Below are 18,534 nucleotides of genomic sequence, written 5' to 3' on the forward strand. Positions count from 1 at the left end.
TATTCTCGCATTCACTGGAGACTGCAAAGTGTTCTCATGTACAGTGTGGATTCCCTGGACCCTACTCTCAAAGATTCTGATTCAACAGATTAGCCTATAGCCCAGGAACCGGCATTTTTTGGCCAAGTTCTTGGATATTTCTGAGGCAAGTTGTCTTTGAGTTACTCTTTGAGAAAGAGTGCATTCCGAAGTTTTCTCTTGGTCCATACATTCCATATCCTTGTTGCTGTGAATGTAATCACTGAACTCTGCATGCTTATTTAACACTCATCCCCAAGGCATCCTTCTCCTTGAAGCCTGCTTGACCACTCTGGCACATGGCTCTTCTCAAACTTACTGCCCTCACTCTCATGATCAACTGTTTATTCCTGGCCTTGGGTTTGGGTACACGTGTACAGGAATGTCCACCCGGTCCTCTCATGCTGGAAACTACTCGTCCCCCATGGCTACACAGTACTCCTCCAGACCCCGACCGCCATGGCTGACTTAGAGTAGCCACAGCTGTCACAGTCACTGATCTGACTTCTCTCCTAGAGCCTAGAAAAAGGACCAGTGCCACCCAGGAGGTGAGGAAATTGGAGTTGTTATCAGGCATTTCCCCGCTGTGTGGAGGAAGCTGCTGTGTGGATAAGCATGACGAACTCTGTCCAAGAATACAGCAGAGGACATTACCTGGATTTGATTCCAGAGTTCCCTGAAGCCCAGCTGCATCTCCTGCTTCCCAAGATGCGCATACTGAACATGCTTATAAGATTCTATGCAACAGTCTCAGAAAAAAAAAAAATGGCCCTCATTTTTTAACTGACATTTTAAATTGTACTTTTGTCATTTTCAGTGAAAAGAGTTCTTAAATTGTTCCTGTGTAACTTTTAAAATTTAACTCTGTGTGCTTTCCAATATGATTATAAGTTTCCACTGCTTTGCCTCCACTCTCTTTCCTCGGCCAAGAGCACAACAGTTTACACCTTGTTTTCCCCTACTGAACTTGCTCTTAATAAGTTTACGCACAACTTCAACGTGTGAACTCCTGTTTCTTTGACTTTCAAGCACCTCTACTCATGACTTTGCCTACAAGCTGATTCTAAATTCTGTACGGTGGTTGTCAGAACGTCCATCAGGCCACTACACTGAAGTGAAACCTGGAGGTACTCTTGACATACCATGTATGCGCTACTGCTTCATCTGAGATCTGTGGGTTTTATTTTCTAAATATTTCTGGCACTTATTAGCTTCATGAGTAATTCATTTGACCTTTACTTAATCTCTACATGCCTCATTTCCTTATCAATAAAATGGGAATATAAATGGTACTTAAATCATAGGATTTTTAGAAGGATAATCTAGAATAATATATTTGAGGCACTTAGAATAATGACTGGCAAAAAGTAAGTAAGTGTGATTATGGGTGTTTTGTAATTATTACTGAATTAATCACTGAGTTTATATTAATTAAGGCATCCTGATATAATTCAGGTCAGTGCACCTCTGCCCAGAATCATATTATAACAAATTTCTAAGTATTTTCTTATCTCTGCCCTTTGATCTTTGCCAAGCCGAACCTGCAAGCCCTCGACTTAAAACTCTGGTGGTCCTCACATATAAACATCAAGCTCCTATGTGTGACTCACATGGCCCTTCATGATTTTGCCCCTCATCTCTCAGGGTCTTGTCAGAGGGCTTGTAATTCCTTAGAAAATCCTCACAAAAATGATTTCTTGCATCTGTCTTTATTTTTATAATTCTCTGGTTGAAATGTATTTTTCTATGAGTTGGCTTGGTTGGTTGTCTCCAATTCATTTTTTAAGACTTAGCATTTCCATACAATGTTCTCCTCTCAAGAATTATTTTCAAATTCCCCTGTTAGTTTTCCATATATTTTCCTTGTACATACAAAAATCATCGCACCTGCCATATTATATCGTGATTTCCATTTATATGTCTATACACCTCAATGGATGAGGGAGAGAGACACATAAATGAGACTTCTCTAGAGGGAGGCCCATGTTTTATTCATCCTTTAATAGCTAGCAAAAACCATGGTACTTGGCACAATGTTTGCTAGATGAAGGAAGACATTATAAACCATTCTGCAGAGTCAGTCCAGCATTATGGATAAAAGATCTCAGAAAATTCACACAGTTAAAAGTGGGAAAAATATTATGAGAGCTTGACAAAGCCTTAATTTTCCACGTATAACAGCAGTTGGGAATCATGCAACGAGCCAAATCTATAAAAACTTTCTCTTCAAATTAGGCCAGAAAAAAAGTATCTTGAAATTGATGCATAGATCATGGTCTCAAAATATTTAATTTTACATGTTATCTTCACTGATTTGAAAAATAGCAAGAATTTTAAAACCGAAAATCAGTTTGGAAATTTCTAAGGTAGATTGCTTCAGGTTAAATGATGCAGTGAACCCTGTGGTTGAAGCCCAACAAAACAAATATTTCATCCAGAGGGTTTCTTAGTGTGAGGGAGACAAGAAATGACTGCAGTGTACTTTCGCAATTTATCTGTATCAGTACTAAAGGTGCCTAAAGGAAAAATATAGAAGCACAGACATTGGGAAGAATATTTATTCTGCTTATTATTTTAGGGAAAGTAGTTTACAGATATTCATTAAATATCTGCTCCCAGATCAAACTTTTCCTGTGATGTATGTTTAATAGCATGCATAAAACCTCTCATGTCTAATTTATCTACTTATCAAAAGAGGGTTATAAATCCAGAAAAAACCCTCACATTCTGACATTAAATGGTCATTTTTGTAGGCTGTATAATTATTCTCCAAAATACATACAGAAAACTAAATTAAACCACATTTTCAAATTGTTAAGAAAGCACTTATCAGAGGCTAAACATAAATGACCATAATCATATCCTAACGAATCCTCTCCCCCCCCCCCACCACCATCATGTTCAAGATGAGAGAAGCTGGAAAATGACTGGAGGGATTGAGCTTGAACTACATTAAAAATGCAGAAATGGCATACGACCCTCAGAGGTCTCTGACTGCTCTGCTTTATTTGATGATGTAGATATAAAATATAAACAAACATATTTCATACTGAAGTCCATTTATTCATCATTTAACAGTGAATGAACACAAAAAACATCTATTAACTTTAAAAAGACTATTCTTTATGTAAATATGTCCTTTAAAATCTTTTCTCTATAAAAAATTAACCTGTTAGAACCCGAGAATCTGTTCATTTCTTTCTTTCCTTATGTGCTGCTTTTATTCATTCATTCGTGCATTCGTGCATCCAACCCACCCACCCATCCATCCATCCATCCATTCATTCAATCAGTCATTACCTACCACATGCTAAGTACTAGGCTACAAGGATAAAAAGCACACTCTCTGCCCCCAGTGCACTTTCACTCTGGAGGGAAGAGGGAGACACACAAATACAAATGATAAGTATTCAGGACGTAAGTCCGACCATTCTCAGTGAGAGAAAAAGCGGGCAGCAGGACCCAGGGAGGGAACAGTCAGCTCAACCTCTGAGCCCAGCAGAGCTCCCCTGAGTCTGGGAACTGGGGGTGATAGGAGAGGCACCCACACTGTGCTCTCTAGGGGTCGTCTGTCTAATCTCTGATATTTTGAGCCTTATTAAATACTGCTCCCTGCCAATAATATTTTCATCGTAATCTCAACAAATGCCATATCATTCATTACTTGAAAAATTATTGCTGAAATGGCACCAAATGTCTGGTGGGGAATGGATAGGGGTTTCCAGGATAGATTTAAAAAGGAGATGCTGTTTTAGCCTGGTCTTAAACAATGAGAACGCGTCAGCCCTGCGGACAACGGAGGGACATGATTAAAGACAGAGCAGAGCGTGCATCACCTGGCTGATTCCCTTAGCATAATAATGCTTTCCAGTTCCAGCCATGCTGTCACAAAGATCTCACCTTTAACAGGAACCTAAACAACAAAACAAACAAACAGGCAAAATATAACCAAAGACATTGAAATAGAGAACAGGCTGACAGTGACCAGAGGGGAGAGGGGAGGGAATTTCAGGAGAAAAGGGGAAGGATTTGCAGGAACAAGCATAAAGGACACATGGACAACAACTAAGGGGAGTGGAAATGAGAGGGAGGTGGGGAGGACTGCAGGGGGTGCGGCTGGGGTGGGAATAAAAGACAGAAAACTGTACTTGAACTACAATTAAAATAAAAAAATAAAAACAAAAAAAGAGGGATAAAAGATAGAGGGTGCAGGAAGAGCACTCCGGGGCAACTCAGAAAGGCAGGGCTTTCAGAGAGAGCAGGGGAAGGAAGGCAGGCTTGAGCCATTTGAAATTGCCCTGTTCCTTAATAACCACTTCTTTCCTGTTTCCTCCTAGGTTTTCAATTTAAACAAAATGTTTACAAGGAAGAGAACCACTTCACATCAAGAAAGGAAAGCCAAGGCTGAATTTGTTGATGCAGTTTCAACATTGCCTTAAGAATTGGTCTTCAGAGGGTTTTTTTGGGGGGGGGGTTTGTTTTGTTTTCAAATGAAAATAACTTTCCAGGGCTTCTATAAGCAAAAGATGTTCACCATACATTTAATGTTCAACTTTGGAGTCGATATTTTCTTTTTTCTAGCTGTGTGCTAAGTGTCTTTCTTAAATTAAAGCTACTTAATCAAATTTAGATCTAAAAACACGATTATTCTCCGCACTACTTCCAGTTCAACTTACCACCCGTTCTTCCTTCATCAAACACGTATTTGAACAAATACACACATAGTGCTTATCATGTACTATACGAATTTTTACAAATAATCACTCATTTATTTATCAAAAAACTCTATGAGGTAAGTGTTGTTGCTATCACCATTTTATAGATTAGGGAAGTGAGAATGGAAATACTCGACAAATATTAACCGGCCAGTCAGTGAGTAGAACTAGATTTGAACCTGGCAGTCAAGCTTATGAGTCCATGTTCTTAATCACTCTAGCCTGCCGCCTCTCCTGGCTCACAACCCCTTCCTATCATTCCGGTCCCTTACGAAGTCACAAAACTTTGAGTACAAAGGATGAATCTCCAGGCTGAAGTTCATGGAGAAAACGCTGATGATTACTGTTTCTGCTTTCCCACCAAAGCCTTTTAGAGACTCTCCAGGCAGATGGATCTGTCACCCATTCCTGGGATGGTGCCCAGCTCCTAGAAAAAGTGCCTTTCTCTCACAGAACTCACAGAATGCATTATGGGGATAAACAGTAATTATAATGTCCAATGCACAATTTCATGTGGTCATGCTCCAATCACAAGAGTCCCGTGAGGTTTTCCATATGTAACTGTATTTTCCAAGTCAGACAAATGCCTTACTAGTTTCTGGAGCCTGCATGACTTCTCTGTACATGACCCTAGTGAAACTATAGTCCTAATTGGATTTCTCAATATTAGATTCACATGCATGATGTTAGTTCAGAAGCTAAATATAAAAGCTGTGGCTATCTCTAGATTTTGTGTGCATGCATAATAATTTGTCATTTCCCTTTTATTATATTTAACACGCATTAGAAATTCGGTCATTAGAAAAGACCTTTAATTATCAACATTCATTATTATCACTATTATTAACATATATTAAGCACCCTCACTCTGCCAAATGTTATACTCGAGATAAAAGGCATTAACCTTGCGATTCCACTGTGAGTGAGATAGGAGACAATCTTCTTCTTCCAGACAGAGAACAAAACTACACTCGCCTAACTTGACGAAGAGCCAACGGATGAGTCAGGGAAAAAACCTAGTTGTCTTAAACCACTAGACAACTGAATAAACAAAGAACGTCTATAAAAATCTGCTGCTTTAAGCACATCTGAATCTATTTTTCCGTATGTATTTTTAATGCCTACATTAGATTTTTTTTGTGTGTGGTGGCAAATCTTTCTGCTACATTGGGATATCTAACTTTTATAAACAGTCCAGCCATTTGAGACCCACTTTACAATATAAATGTTGGCATCATATAGAACAGTTCCATTTTTGGTAAAAATAAAATATGACTATAAAATAGCGAAGTAAAAATTTTTAGGAGGCAGCTCATAAACTGGCTTTGAAGGCAGTTTCAGGTAAAGGTTGCCCAGAGCATTTCGGCAGTGGCGGCACGCACGAGACAAAGGTGCAGAGGCCAGGCTGGGCCCTTCGGGGCTAATGTCTGCCTGAGTGTAGGACGAAACAACACTACGCTTTGGATTAAGACGTATTTAGAGTAAAACTCTAGCACTTGTACTTATTAGCTATATGATTGGAGGAAAATGAGTTAACTTGCTTGAGTCTCAGCTTCTTCATCCATAAATCAGTCATTAAAATGGAACTTGAAAATTTTTATGGGATAAAATATTTAAATAGATATAATCAAGTGTCCACATCTGATGTGAAATAGAAACTGGGCAGAGAAAGTCTCGCCTTCCAGGATACTCTGGGTAATACTATCTGGTCATTTGTTGGCCCACCTAGCACACAGATTAATGCTATTAGAACTGCAATTAAAGTGCTTCGTGTTTTAAACAGGCTCTTATGCAATGAGAAAACAAACTCTATTGCTTATATAAACCTGTTATAAGTGCCCCCTGTTCTTTAGGCACAATGTTAAGTTGAGGGTATGTGGAAGGAAATTCAATCCACCCTACAAGAGGCTCAGAATCTAATAAGGAAGATATAAAATGTAGGAAATAATAAAGAATCATATTAATGATATGCCAGTGTGCCAAGAGTAGACAGTGGTTAATTCTGCTCATTATAGAGAGGGGTTAGGGAAGGATTAGTAAAGAAAAGGGCCATAGAAATCACACCTGATTTTGAAAGAAAATTGGACATTCACTAGGAAAAAGAAGAAAAAATGACATTTGCCATTTGCCTGGCAGAAAAAACAGCTGGGCAAAGAGACACAAAAAGATGCATTCTTTGCACACGTGAGAAACTGGATGCATGGGTGTCTAGTGTGATGTGGCTAGAGATGAAGCTAAACACATAGGCTGTGGCTAGGTTGTGAAGTCATGACAAGAACCCCCAAACAAACCCTGGCCTGTAGGGTCAAATGATTTTTGACAAGGGTGCCAAAACCATTCAATGGGGAAAGGACAGTCTTCTCAACAAATGGTATGCAGAAAACTGGATACTCATATGCAAAAGTACAAAATTGGACCCTTACCTAATATTATATGCATACACCAACTCGAAGGGAATTGTAGACCTAAACATAAGAGCTACAACTATAAAACTCTTAGATGAAAATGGCAAGAGCTTCACAACATTGAAGCTGGCTGTGATTTCCTGGATATGACACCAAAGTAGACAAACTAGACCTCATGAAAATGAAACACGTTTGTGTGTCATAGGACACTATCAAAAGAGTGAAAAGGTGAGCTATAGAATGGGAGAAAATATATGCAAATAACCTGATAAGGAATTAATATCCAGAATATATGAAGAATGTCTAAAAGTCAACAAAAACAAAGGAAATAACTTGAATAGACATTTCTTCAAGAAAGAGATATAAATGGTCAGTAGGCACACAAAAAGATATTCAACACCACTAATCATTAGAGAAATGCAAATCAAGATCACAAGATGCCACCTCATAAACATAAGGATGGCTACTATCTAAAAAACAGAAAATAACATCTGTTGGGGAGGATGTGCAGAGACCAAAACCCCTGTGCACTATTGGTGAGAATTTGAAATGGTTCAGCAACTGCAGAAAACAGTAGAGTGGTTCCTCAAAAAATTCAAAGTATATTAACCATATGACCCAACAATTCCATATCTGGGTGTTTACCAAAATAATTACAACAGGGTCTGAAAGAGATATTTGTACACTTATGTCTGTAGCAACATTATTCACAATAGCTAAAGGATGTAAGCAACAGAAGTACCTATCAACAGAAGAATGCAAAAGCAAACTGTGGTATACACACACAATGGAATATTACTCAGCCATGAAAAGGAAGGGAAATCTGACATATGCTACAACATAGATGAACCTTGAGGACATTATGCTAACTGAAATAAGACAGTAACTGAAAGTCAATTCCTGTATCATTTCCTAGCACAGTCAAAATCCCAGAGATAGGAAGTAGAATGGTAGGAGAGTGGGTTTCGGGCATTACTGTTTAATAGGTATAAACTTTCAGTTTTGCAAGTTGAAAAGAGTTCTGCAAAGGGATGGTGTGATGGTTGCATAATGATATTAATGTGCTTAGTGCCACTTAAAAAGTATTGTGTACATTATGTGTACTAACCACAATAAAAAAGGGAAAAAGCCATAGCAAGAAATTTAAAATATTTCATGGATGCATGGGTAATGGTTGAACACTTCAAAGCAGATAGTTACATGTCTATAATAATTTTCTTCATGAAACTATAAGGAATCATCTCATGCTAGTAAAATCTGTATTTTCATACCTCTTTATCTATCATTGGAGTATTCACAAAACATAACTATTAAAGTATATTCTAAATGAAATTTTTTCACAAGATAGCCGATTGACACAGTGATTGAAATTCAAGGCAGAGAAAAAGGAAATAATCCAATTTCTTTGAGCAAGTCCACTATGTCTGACTTCCAATGCCTAAGAAATCTGCCTCTTCCTTTTAAAGGAGGGTAATCCTTTATGGTTCTTGCAACAAATACCACTCTTTGCTCAAAAGGTAGGGAGTTGGGTGGGGAGAGCAGGCTGGAAAACATCGGGACTGTGTCAGTCTGAAAGTTGTCTGCCGGTTGCCACTCAGAAAGATTTGCTAAAAGTAGTGATGTTTTTTACTGGTTCTGGTCTGTCAGGAGGGTTTGGATTTTCCAGTGCTTCACACCAGCAACTTCAAAACTAACTCGCTCCAGATGTCCCTGTGATCGTCTAATCAGACATCAAACGCTGTGCAGGGTGACAAGCTCACATACTGCTTACCAGGACGCTGTGCTTCCGCAAGCGTAAAACACACACAGTAGCTACTTCTAAAATGTGATTCATCTAAATCAGAAGTTCATTTTCAAGTATAGAGCTATTAGGGAAGAGGCCACCCTCTGGAGAAAGAGAAAAGTCTTTTAAATGTCTCTACCATGCCAGTGCTGTGCTGAGACTGCGAAAGGAAAGACCAAAATGAAACTTGCACTTCAGAAGAATTTGTGTTGTGAGAAAAAAAAATATCCCCCATCAAAAGAGATCTCTAAGAATTGCACCATGCTCAAGGAGAAAATGATATTTTTCTTTTTCCCTCATTAGGGATTGTCTTGCTTCTTCTCAAGGTGAATGCACATTAACCCTTTCCATCCAAGCCATCGATATTCAGGAAGGGTCCACAACACGGAAGGAAGGAGCATACAGAGGACGTGACCTACATCCTTGAGCTTTCATGTTAAAGTAACATGACCTCCTTGCACTTTCATCTTCAGATTTGAGTGGTGCTTCCCCACCAAGTGTACACATGTATGTGAGTGTGTGCACATGTATGTGAGCGTGTACTTCTGTGCAGCTGCCTGTGTGTGCATTTGGCTTTGTGAAGAATATCTATTTCTTGAGCAATATAAATAACTTTTGGTGTTTGGGACAGAACTATAACCTCATTCCATAAATATATAAATATTGAGACATTAAAAGGAAATTTCAAGTTGAATTCATACAAACCAAGTTAGTAATTCACATCTGGAAAACTGCAGCTGCTAGTTTGGATGTCTGAGACCCTAAGAACAACAGGAGTCCATATAGAATTTCTATTTATTAGTTCCTTTCAGTTACACAAGGTTTCTGAGGAAATCATTCACAATTTAAATAATTTTCTGAGGGTCACAGAGTTTTGGAGGCAACCAGGACATGGGATCTTGACCTTTAGAATAAAGCTACTTCAAACATCATCTTTACCAAATTTCAAACAGCACTGTCAAATGACATCTGCTCCTACCTCGAGCTGCTTATTAGTGTTTTGCTAAGAAAGGCCTTGTAAATGTTCCCATACTCCTGAATTAATTCAAATATCAGGATTGTTATTTTCTTCAAAATCACTTAAAGCCAGTTGAACTTTTTAAAGAAAGTGGAATATGAGAAAAATTTGGAAGGGGAACATCTTTATTTTTATGGGTATAAAAGATGCATCCTCTCCAGAAATTTCTAGTCTACTCAAGAATTTTCTAATTTTTTAAACACAGTTATCAGAAACTTACAAATTTGTAACTACCAAGAGTAGTAGCTTTTTGAATGTAGAATTCATAGTTTCATTGACAAAGAACTCAGATCATTGACTCTATTGCGTGCATATTAATTTCTACTCTTTATTAATATGTCTTGGGCGCTAACAAAATCTGCTTTTATAATGGTTAATCTCTAGAGTTATCAATGCTAGAGATAACATTAACCCTAGCTGCTGGTGTCTTTCTATAATGTCTATTCTTTCTCAGAACCAGTTTCTACCATATTCTTTTCAAGAGCTGTAAGAAGGTGAAATGGATCTCACAGCTGAAACTGCTGACATCAGCCACCCACTCGCATTTTAATTCTAAGTGGAGGGTTTGTGTCTAAACACTCCTCTCCCCCTTGACAACACAAATACCATTGCCCTAAAACAGGAAAGTCTAAACTAAAAAAGCTACTTTAGGACCAGCACAGTATGTTAAACAGATTATTACCCAATTTTTACACTGTAATTCACACACAACACAAACAAACAATCTAAATACCTACAACTATACACACCTTTACAAAATAATTTTAAATGTTAAACTGCATTCATCCTACCCATCTCAGAAGTCAAAGTTGTAATCATCTAATCACATGTTCATGTGTCAGGCACTGTGGCTGGGGGCTTAAATACAAAGATGAATACAGCGGCTCATCCCGCCGAGGAGCTCAGTCTTGCAACAGACGTGCGAACAGGCGGTTGTATTTGAGAGCAATGAGAACTAATGAAGATACCACACTAGGCAGTTCTCTGGAGGGGTCCGGAGGCTACCCGCAAAGGACACTTGTTTTCGTTGTTGACCATGTATGATTTGATCATCTGATACTCGCTGGCAGCTCACTAGGGCTGTTTAACTGCTTTAGGTCTGGCCTTCATAACTAGGTTGTAAGTATCCTGAGGACAGGGACCATGTTTTATGCTTTCCAGATGGCGCATGGCAGGAGTCTTGAACATCTAAGGGATTAATCAGTTAATGTTGACATGAAGGCAAAGCCCACTCAATTTTCATTACGTGCAGGTCAACCCAAAGATGACATGTCATGGTTACCTTTTTAATTTCTGGACCTGACCTCGGCAGAGTGAACCTTCTTTAGACTCTGGGGTCTGGACGAGACCCAGGAGGAGTGATGGGGGAGCGTGCCTCTACACAGAGGTCACGTCTGCCAGGTTCTTTGATTAGTCATGGTACAAATGTCCAGACAATCCGACTCTGACTCACCGGCTTCTACAAGATGTGCTGAAAATCTCTGTTGCAGAATAAATCGGGCATCTGCATTTTCCCCACCTAACCCTGAGTCTTACAAATACAAATGCTTCAGAAATTAAGCTACCTAAACTTGCCAAACTAAGTAAACATTTGGCCCCATGAAATATTAGATGGCAGCTTTATCTCTTAAAAACAAAGCCATATGAAAGCCATCGCTGCAATGCGTCTCCAAGCTCTGGTCTTATCAGCACACAGCGTGAACAGCTGGAGTTACAAACACCAGGACTATTATTAAATCACTGTGTCAGGAGAGGGAGAAAAGAGAAAAACCTATGTCGGCTTCAGTATCTCTAAATAATGCAATTATATATTACATGCTACGTCTCCCTCCCTTTTGCTCTGCAGTGCCCATCCCTCTTCTTTGGAAGACAATGGACAGAGCCTGCCTTCCGATGTACATTGGTGTCTACAACAATTAATTTTGTCCCAGCGTTTGCACAGTTACTTAGCTGTGTAACTAATGGATAGAAATACATAAGTCAGTTATCCAGAATTTTTGTTAAGTGTCTATGTTGGATTTTTACAGTAAGCAACCCATAACCAAAAGCCCTCTGACATCTCAGTGGCAATTTGATGATGTGAATCCTAAAAGCCAAGCTATTTCCATTTTTCTGTTATATCATGATGATTTCTTTCACGGATTTGAAAATGCTTAAACTGGGAGCAACACTGCCTATAATTTCAATATATGTGACATACAGGGGAAAAATTCTGAAATCAATTACACGCAAGACATAAAGATAATGCTTTGGTTCACTGGAAATATTTTCTCCCACCAGAAGCCACCTGCCACTCTCTCTGCTGATAAAATACCTAAAACCCTGAAGAACCAACACTGGATTGTCCCTTCTCCTCCCCACTGAACAAGGAGGACCGCTGGAAACACATCCTACCCCTCTTTCCACAGCCAGTCCATGCCCTTCATCCCCGATCTCACTGTTGCTAAGAATTAGGTTGCTACTGACTGAAGAGTTATTTTTGGCCTCTCACGGCAGCAATTCAAAAGCATCTATTCATCTTAACATCTTGAATTTACATACTATGTGGTGGATGGAAAAGGTGATAATATGATGAAATAACCTTAATTGTTTAATACATATTTGTGGGGGTGGCCATTTCTACTTTACTTCTTATTCTCTATCATTTATCATACTTTGAGAAATGGTGTCTTTCCCACACTATTTCATCCTAAACCCCCAAACTAGCTCTTGCTCTTTTCTTCTCCTTTTAAAATTTAATGACAGTGATAGAGTGTCCTTCATGAAATATACACACACATCTCTCTCTCTGTCTCCCTCTCTCTCTATCTCTCTTCCTCCACGCCATGGCAAAAATTTCAGAGAACCGACAGACCTCGTGAGACACGGACTTCCAGTTTTGTAGCCACGAAGGCTACCATGTTATTATTATTGTTTGAAATAAAATGTACATATTATCGATATGGACTTTTAGAAGACTGGCCGTATTTGCTTAATTTATTTTGGTGATGCAAGACAAGTAATGACTTTAGAACAAAGTTGTTCTCTGTCTGAAAACCACAGCCTTATAGTGCTCAGAAATCTTAATTTACTCACCCTGCAGGGTCTTTTTTGTTTTAGGGGGTTAAATGTGAAACTATAAACAGTCATTAAAACTCAAAACAACCATAGCAGTTAACCGGATATTAACAAAAAGAATCACATCTGTTTTAGAGTTCTCTTCCATCCGCAAATTCAGGAACATCAATTTCAAGATCCTGGTTTTATGGCATGCCCTGAAGCGGAGAACACCGGGTTACAATCAAGGCAGGGAAGGGGAGGCATCCTATAAGCTGACTCTTACCACAATAACTTGCCCCCAGGATTCTCTTTCTTGATTCAAAAGCAGTCAGTAGAATTAGATTTTCTATAGACTTGGAAGAAAAACAGTCATTACTAGTTGCACATTAATAATGATGAGATTCTGATCAACAAGTTAGGTTTATGAAAGAGGAGGAAAGGAAACAAAATTTTCATGCTGTTTATCTGGTAGTGTTCTAAGTGACATGGGGTTCAGTGGGCTGTCATTATTCAATGAATGTGACACTTGCAGAGAATCGGATTTTTCTAATTTAAATCCTTTTCAAAACTCCCACTTGTCTGAGGGTGCCATCTTAAATAAGCAATTTGCAATAACTTAACCAGGTAGAAAATAAGTCTGACTTTTCCAACTTTACAAAAACACGTAACTCCAGGCATCAAAGAAAACTCTTCCCTCCACAGTAAGCCTAATGAAGTGCAACTAAAAATAACAGCCATCAACTGTGGTTTTAAAGGCAATATTTCAACATAATCAAATGTGTCAACTATTCAGCCTTACAGCTTCTTCTGCTCTGGGTTATAAGTAAGTTTCATTTCTTGGGAATGATTGAACAGTACCCACTTGGGGATCTGCCATCTGTGAATTACTTACATGTGAGAACTCTGTTTAAGAGATGGAAATTTTTATTGTTTTTTCCTTTCAATATTGAAATGAAGTGCAATTGAAGAGAGCAGTTTAACCAATTATTTCTTATCCTAGTTGCTACATGGGTACATTATCACACACTCTCCATATTCGTCATCACTCATCAGATCATGGGAGTCCAGGATGATGTGGCTGGGCCGTGGAGGAAGCACCAAGCAGAATGATGGAGTCCGAGAGATGGAGAGGAATCTGCAGCCTCCCATTCTGCACTCCCTGGGCTCAGGCCCTTGCTGCAAAGAACCCTCTCTGCAGCGTGATCTGATGTGGGAGCTGTGGTCATGTGACCGCAGCCCCCGAGACCACTCCTCCTGTCACTGAGCACATAGTCAAAGTGACTGCAGTGTAGGGCGCCACATAATTCATCACCCACACACAAACACTGCTGAGAGTCAGTGGGGACACTGACCAATCAGGCGTGGACTGGGACTGCCCCAGGCGAACCAAACTGCACTGCTGCCCCAGATCCCGTGAGCAAGGCACCGCCCTCCCGGGGTCCCCAGCCACTTCATCACTGCTATGCCTGATCTTACTCCCCTCTGGAGCTGCTATGTCCAATAAAAACAGAATGTGATCCACGGATGCAATTTTATCTTTTATAGTAGAACGGTTTTTAAAAAATAAACTCAAGTAATTTAAATAATATTTTTTATTCAACCCAATGTACCAAACAGTATAATTTCAACATGCTGTCAATATGAAAATTATTAATGAGATATTTTGCCTTGCTTTTCATATTTCAATCTTTGAAGTCCAGTGTGCGTATCACACTTAAAATACACATTTACTGCTCGACAGGCACACGGAGCCAGGGGCCGTGACACTGGACAGTGTAGTTCTAAATAGTCCACAAGTCTGAACATGCAGGCATAAATGAATAGAGTCATAATACACACACGGACACAAATGTATTTTTCTTCTAGGGAAAAGCAGGTACACCTCAATGTCTTCACTTACTAATTTGCCTGCCCTACACAAGAGGGCAATTAAATGATCTATCTGTCTCTTGTCTGGGGTGAACCAGACCCTGGAGGAGATAAATCTTTACCTGGTACATTCTTTTTGGGGAGCAGAATAAATGGCAAAATTCTTAGAAAAGCTGGGTAATTGCCGAGAACTTCTAGGCCTCTTCCCAGAAAACTGTGTGTTGTCTTGCATTTGTAAATGCAACACATACATTCTGAGCACCCTCCATGTACTTGACACTAGAGATAAAGAGATAAAAAAGGCCCAATGCCTATATGCTGGGCTGTTAATGCTTAGTTTTCACGGAGATTATTTTCCGATTGGAGTAAGAAGGATGTGCCGCTGTTCTGTAGCAGGTCTGTTCTGGGTCCCAAGTCTATACTTCATCATTGACAGAGAGCACTGGGAGAGAAGGAGGAAATATGTGTTTTCCTTTTTACATGTGGACTTGGCCCGGGTTTTATAACTTGCATATTGTTAGGTAAGAGCATTTGGAATGTCAGCATTTCTTCCTGAGTCAGGATTTGCATCTTCGTTAGGAACAGTACGTCTCTCACCCCAAATACTCCAGCTTAGAACTCAGTGGTATCATACTTGGGTGACGATACAGGATCTCTGAGAGAGAGAGTAACCCTCACTCCCACTAGGAAAAGCAGTACTGATGTATTTTCAATTGGTCTAAACACAGAGCATAAAGGATAAACACACGGAACTAACTGGAGGGTATTGTGCATGTAAATGACGGCAACACAATCAAACACACTCTCATTTTAGGGTACACTGACATTGCCAAAATAAGCAGTAAATTGCAGTTTTTCTCTTTTATGTAATTACTCTGTCATTTATATAGTTCTTTTTTCTCGCCGGTCTAATACAGTTAGGCTTAACACAGTCTCAATTAGTGTGTATTCAGCACATACATGTAAACACATGCAAGCAAACATCACACCACATACTGCTCCTGTTTCTACTAATCATTACAGTAGCACACATACACCTAATTTTTGTTAAGTCATTTTCCATTACATATATTTCCTTAAATGGACGGAGAGTAAGAAGTATTACATTTAAACTACTTTCAGGATACTTGCTTCCTTGTCCACAGGAAAAAAATATGCAAAACTACTGCCACTAACCTATTAGCAACTATCCAATGATTTGATATAGTAAATCCTACCTCAAACACTTTGATGCAGGTTCTTGATGAGAATATTCTATACAAAAGTGGAAGTATTCATTTCATTTACTCAGCATCAGCTGATTTCTCAAAAGACACTTTGCAGGCTAAATGGGATTGGCAAGAAGCATTAAAAGTGATGAAAAGCAAGTACCTACATCCATGATTGCTCTACCCAGCAAAGCCTATTTAGAATGGAAGGGCAGATAAAGAGCTTCCCAGACAAGGAAGAGCTAAAGGAGTTCATCATCACCAAACCAGCATTATATGAAATGTTAAAGGGTCTCCTTAAACAAGAACAAAAATATGAATAATAAAATGTCAACAAATACATATATATCAATAATTAGCCCTGGCTGGTATGGCTCAATGGACTGAGCACCAGACTATGAAGCAGAGGGTCACTGGTTCGATTCCCAGTCAGGGAACATTCTGGGTTGCAGGCTAGGTTCCCCAGTGGGAGGAGTGTAAGAGGCAATCACACATTGGTGTTTCTCTCCCTCCCTTTCTCTCTCCCTTCCCCTCTGTCTAAAATAAACAAATAAAAATTTTAAAAATAAAGAAAATATAAAGGTTATATTATTTCAAATTAAATATAAAAAACAAAATAAGCAGAACAGAAAAGGCTCATAGATGGAGAGAACATTCCAATGGTTGCCAGAGGCGGGGTGGGGGGGTCAGGGGGCGGGTGGAAAGATACAGGGATCTGATCGGTGGTTACCAGATAGTCCCGGGGCTGTGAAGTGCAGCATGGGAAGGGGCGTTGCCAAGGAACACAGATGCAGGACCCATGGACATGGACAATACTGTGGGGACTGCCTGAGGGATTTGCTGGGCTCACTGCCGGGGGCAAAGGGGGAAATTTGGGACAACTATAATAGCATAATCAATAAAATATAATGAAAAGGCATTCTTATATGCCTGTAAAATACTGCCTTTTTCATCAGGTGTTACAGACACCACGACTTAAAATGGGGAAGAGTCTTGCTTCTAGGAACCATCAATGCGTTTGCATTACTGAAGACCTCGTATGCAGTGCTGTGCAGCCAGCAGCCAGCAGCCCATTCTCAGCCCGTTTCAGAGAATGAACCACAGTTCCAGCTCTTCAAAACTCCTCAGGGTGAAGCAGGGAGACCCCACAAGCCCATGCGAAAGGAGGATGTTATCTCTTTAGGAAACTATTCTCCATGTAATCTATCGGTTTATAATATAGCATATGAGTATATCCGGTTACCAGCACTTTGGGTATGTAATATTATTTTCCTTTAGTTTTAATGTGAAGCTCTAGAAACCCAATACTGGTGCCACACATCCATGATATGGGTTATCTTGAAACTGTATCACCATTTGCCATGTTATGCCTTCCAAAGCATTTCAGTAACACGCTGCAAAGATCTCATTGACATCCTCGGGCATTGTGAAGGAGGCGGACGATGGAATTCAACGGGACATGCGCTGTGTAAGGGCATGGACTTTGGAGCCAAACCCCCTGGGTTAGATTCCTGGCTCTGACACTTTGTAGTTGTGACCTGAGACAAATTGCTAAACCATCCTTGGCTTCAATTTTATCATCAGTAAAATGGAGACAGACACACATGGTGTTCCTTTGATGTGCAAGTTCAGTTTACTTAAAACACTGAGGTGCACATGGTCAGTGCTATATGAACAAAAGCTATTATTACAACTAAGACTAGTAATAACCCATACTAGCTATTATTGTAATTAATGTTATATATCCTATCAAAAGATCTCCAATGGTCAACTTACTTAAGACTGCAAATCTATTTACCGGTAAGGCACTTTGATATTTCATTAGAAATGTGAACAGCAAGATACCTACTAGAATAGCAGGTTTCAGACTCTGGCCACCAGGGTGGGAAGCACTTGGCTGGGCGTCAGCAGGTGGGCCGGGCACTGGGTCGCTGCTCCTCCTCACCAGCAGCGGCGTGCCTGCAGGGCAAAACAAGAGGTGAGAGGTCAAGGGAACCCTGGGGGGAAGGGAGTGCCTGGTACAATGCAATTTAATTAAAAAGGTTTACAACTGGTTTTTATGTAAAAAAACGTTCCATTTCTTAAGGATGCTTGTAAATTAATCCATTTAATGATCTTTTGTCATTTGTTCACAGAATGTCACATGGAAACAAAATCTTTCAACTCTCATCTTTCCCTACTTGCATTTCAAAACAACTCATTGTACTTAAGCAAACACTGTAAGGCCTTGCCAACACAGACCGTGTTCAATCTGAAATTGATCTAGAAAATACATTTGAGTACTGAAAAGAATGATTATCCAGCAGACAAGTAAAGAGGTTCCCACAGTCAGTGCAATTTGCTACTCAGTAGAGCTGGAAGTATAGTTATTACTGCCATTTGGGGCTTCCCAAATCTCTTGAATGATTATATATACAAAAACAAGTTATTTGCTGGGGTTATAGCATTAATGTCTATTTAAGTACACAAAGAGATCGGT

At 39.5% G+C, this 18,534-nt stretch overlaps 1 protein-coding gene across 1 annotated transcript in view; it reads right to left on the reverse strand.

Moving 5' to 3' along the window:
- The window catches only part of PARD3B (par-3 family cell polarity regulator beta), a 976,716-nt gene that overhangs the window by 506,504 nt on the left and 451,678 nt on the right, over positions 1 to 18,534 (reverse strand). The window contains exon 4 of the mRNA XM_037043522.1: positions 17,905 to 18,014. Coding sequence (XP_036899417.1) covers positions 17,905 to 18,014 — 110 coding nt within the window. The remainder of the gene's footprint in view (positions 1 to 17,904; positions 18,015 to 18,534) is intronic.

The sequence above is a fragment of the Sturnira hondurensis genome, unplaced genomic scaffold (assembly GCF_014824575.4).
Source record: "Sturnira hondurensis isolate 20B ecotype Veracruz unplaced genomic scaffold, ASM1482457v3 Scaffold0004136, whole genome shotgun sequence".
Taxonomy (NCBI): domain Eukaryota; kingdom Metazoa; phylum Chordata; class Mammalia; order Chiroptera; family Phyllostomidae; genus Sturnira; species Sturnira hondurensis.